A 3,554-nucleotide genomic window follows, 5' to 3' on the forward strand; every position below is an offset into this window, starting at 1 on the left:
AGAACACCCATTACAGGCCTAAAATACTGTTTTTGACACAAAGTAGCTGGTCTGATATAACATGTAGTACACAGTGTGAGATAAAGATAAATGAGTAAACAAACATGATGCTAATCCCTGTTAATTAACAAATGGCATTAGTTAACTGACATAGCAATATCATACATGAGGGAGTGCTGTTGTACTGAATATCATGATATTCAGTACAACAGCACTCCCTCATGTGTGATATTGTTTAAATGCCAACCAGCAGAGAAATTGCCTTCATATAAAATTTTAAATCAGTGAGTTAGTCAAAGTGAGACATTAACATTTTGTCTTGAAGCTGAGTTCTAATTGGATTTCAAGAGAACATAATTTCCTGTCAATATACATACTGTGATATAAAGTTTTATCCATATTGCCAAGCAAACAACAACTGTTGCTCTGAATCACATCCTACAAACTAGCATGTTACTAAAATACCAAAAACAAAACTTAACTAGAAGAGGCCACACAGTAGAGTGCTGTTCTCTGCTAGGAAACCCAGAAAGAATATTCTTTTTATTCTATATGCTCACAAAACTTTTAGGCTGATGGGTCCAGTAGTATATGAGATCAGCTGTGGACAAATCAAATATTCATGCATGCACACATGCAACAGATCACATAAGCCCCTACAGGCATAGTTTGTTATTTTTACAAAACAATAACCAAAAGCAAAACAGTTTTGAATTGAAAAACATTACTGATCATTAAGGGAAAAAAATTAAACAACTATGATGTCAAAAAGTCCCAATGACCTGTTAAGATGTTCTCCCTGTTAAAATACAAACAGTCAAAATGAAGATTTAGGAATAAGACAGTGTGTTGGCTATAATGAGCTCAATTAAAGTAATATCTGGTTTGCGTCTGTGATTAAAGGATAATAGTAATAAACATTAACTCATAACTAACAAATCAGATAAATAAAAAAAATGTACATTACGTTACATTTGTCTGCACCATCACAGTGAACCACAACAAGTTGACCAAAACGTTTCCCATCATCCTTTTATCTACAGTCAGGTGTCTTATTGGAGATCATATCAGTAGATGACAGTATCTGTCTGCTCTCTGTCTTTTCTATTTGTCTACATTTCTCCTTCTGTTTTCTCTCCATTCTCTCTCTCTCTCTCTTTCTCTGCCTACACGAAGCTGACTGTGTAAATGTTGTCATCATTCATACTGATGGACTGTTGGTATCATCACTGTCCATTCTGCAACAACACACAGAAGACAAAAACTTGTCTATGATCCCTTTCCTCATGAAAATATACAGAATCAAGTCTGCAAGAGGACTCAGCTGAGACAAGACGTCAGTCAGGATGTTCAGTGTACTGTTACGTAGGACTCCCATTGAAAGGAAAAAAATGATGGTAGGCAGGAACAGCAGTGTGTAAATCAGCAGCACCAGAACCAAAACTGCCACAATCCGTCGTTTTTCATCAGAGGGGACATGGCTGGCAGACAGGGCTTTGAGGGTCCCAACCAGGAAGAATATGAACAGTGGGAGGGGAAAGAGGAAGACGATGCCGAATATGATTAAGAAATTCTTAACTGCCCACAAAATGAACATGAGGAGACAGAACAGAGCAAGGACCCAGACCAGGACACAGACCACCACAGAGATCTTGATGGTTCGTCTGAAGCGGTACCACAGTGGGTGGATGATGACCAAATACCTGTAATACAAGATGGACACATTGTCTTTGAAGAGCTTCAAAATTATATAGTATTGTAATGGTGAGACATAGAAGTAGCTTCACACATACTGGACAGACAGATAGCTACCTTTCCAGGGCGATGCACACCATGAAGCCAACACTGACCATCAGACAACAGAGGTAAATAAGACCGGAGACTCTAAACATCATGGCATTGCCAGTTGCTGCCACCTGAACAATCATGCAGCAGAGCTGAATGATGTCAGAGATGAGAAGGTTGATGACGTAGATCGGAGCAACATGATCTTTTCGTATCTGCAGAAAAACATTGATAAAAGTAAACAAACTCCACTTGATCTGATGTCTTGAATAAATGAAAAGTCAGAAAAAATAATTATGATTCAACTTTTAGTCACCACAGATGTTTATGTTTTTTTTTTTGTTTTTTTTTATGGCAATAAATTGAACAAAGTGAGACATTTCACTAAAAACCAGAACCATCAACCTCATAGTGGTGTTAAAGAAAACAGAGGCTTCATCTCTGAGGACCATGAATGTCTAAAAAATGTCACATTGAGCCCAAATAATATTGTACAAATGACTCTGGCAAAATTTACAACTGTTTGTTTTGCGTTGTAGCTAAATGGTGCCTTAAAACTAGTAGTAAGTAAATAATTCTTCTAAATATATACTCAGTAAAAGTAAATTTAAAGTCAGATGAAGATGTGAACAGACAGACTGTACAACAGACACATGACACAGACAGTAAATAAATCAATCTCAGTCATAATGTAAATACCTGACAATAAAGAGCATAGATGGCCACGAGGGTCAGAGGAAGGCCGATACCAATGGTAATGTATGTCACCACATCAATGATGAATGTTACATTGTCATAATCATTGTTCCTGTAGTTGGAGGTGATGTTGCTGTAATCATAGCTGTTGTTCTGTGAGGTGATGTTCTTGTAGAAATCTTCCATTCTTCAGAGTGAAACCTGTTTGAGAGATCAGGTTATAGACAGAGAACAAGTTTTAATATCTACCAAACATTGTTCAGTGATATCACTAAAGTTCACACAAATACAGTACAACTGTAGTATATCCACAATAATATCAAATCAAACATGCTGTGTCTTCTTAGTTTGATATATTCATATAGATATTCGGGCTCTGTCATTGACTGTTCTTATCAAGTCTACATATAATACATATAAGAAAATAGTACTTTACCTTCAAAAGCTGGAACCAACGTCTGATGTTTTGTCCAGCCTGTAGTCAATATGATAAGTGATAGAATCCAGTAGGTTGATGAGAATCTACACTTCCTCTTGAACTGGCATTATCCCCACCCTCCTCACCACAGCTGTAACATCAATTTCTGTGGGTCAGATTACACAGTGAGTGATTTACACATGGAGGGAGGGAGAAAGAGTCAGTTCTGCCTGACTGGTTTGGGAGTTCAGGTATTAAACCTAATGGGGTCGTTAACACCTAGTCAGGCAGAACTGAAGAAACCTCTTGGATGAGAGGCGAAACGTCTTCAAGAACTCTATCAAGTCCAGTTGCCTACTACAAACCTTGATACGAATACCGTGACCTGGATGACTGAGAATATTCACAGACATAATTTGGTCTAGTGCACAATGCAAATGTGTCCACCATAGTTTGCCACTTGCTTATTCCATCACAGCTCCTTGTAGAACTACCACTTTCTACTTTTTGGTCCATGTACTATATCATCCAAAGGTTTTATTGATCTGTCACAAAAGTGTGGCACAGAACAACTTGTATTAACTAAGTATCAACACTATGTACATGCCTCTGAGGTCCTCTCTGCCAGTTTTGTAAGTGCTGTTCAAATATGCAC

General features: G+C 37.6%; 1 protein-coding gene across 1 annotated transcript; it reads right to left on the reverse strand.

The window, feature by feature from the left end:
* Window positions 1–1,026: 1,026 nt before the first annotated feature.
* On the reverse strand, window positions 1,027–2,667 carry LOC146315771 (uncharacterized). The gene is made up of 3 exons (XM_084736146.1): window positions 2,485–2,667; window positions 1,813–2,000; window positions 1,027–1,703 (listed from the first exon to the last, which is right to left on the reverse strand). The coding sequence occupies exons 1-3, from the start codon at window positions 2,665–2,667 to the stop codon at window positions 1,202–1,204; spliced, it is 873 nt and encodes a 290-aa protein (XP_084592272.1). The 3' UTR covers window positions 1,027–1,201.
* Between the last annotated feature and the right edge of the window lie 887 nt (window positions 2,668–3,554).

This window comes from Lutjanus erythropterus, chromosome 14 (genome assembly GCF_056507025.1).
Source record: "Lutjanus erythropterus isolate fLutEry1 chromosome 14, fLutEry1.hap2, whole genome shotgun sequence".
In the NCBI taxonomy this organism is placed as follows: Eukaryota; Metazoa; Chordata; class Actinopteri; order Lutjaniformes; family Lutjanidae; genus Lutjanus; species Lutjanus erythropterus.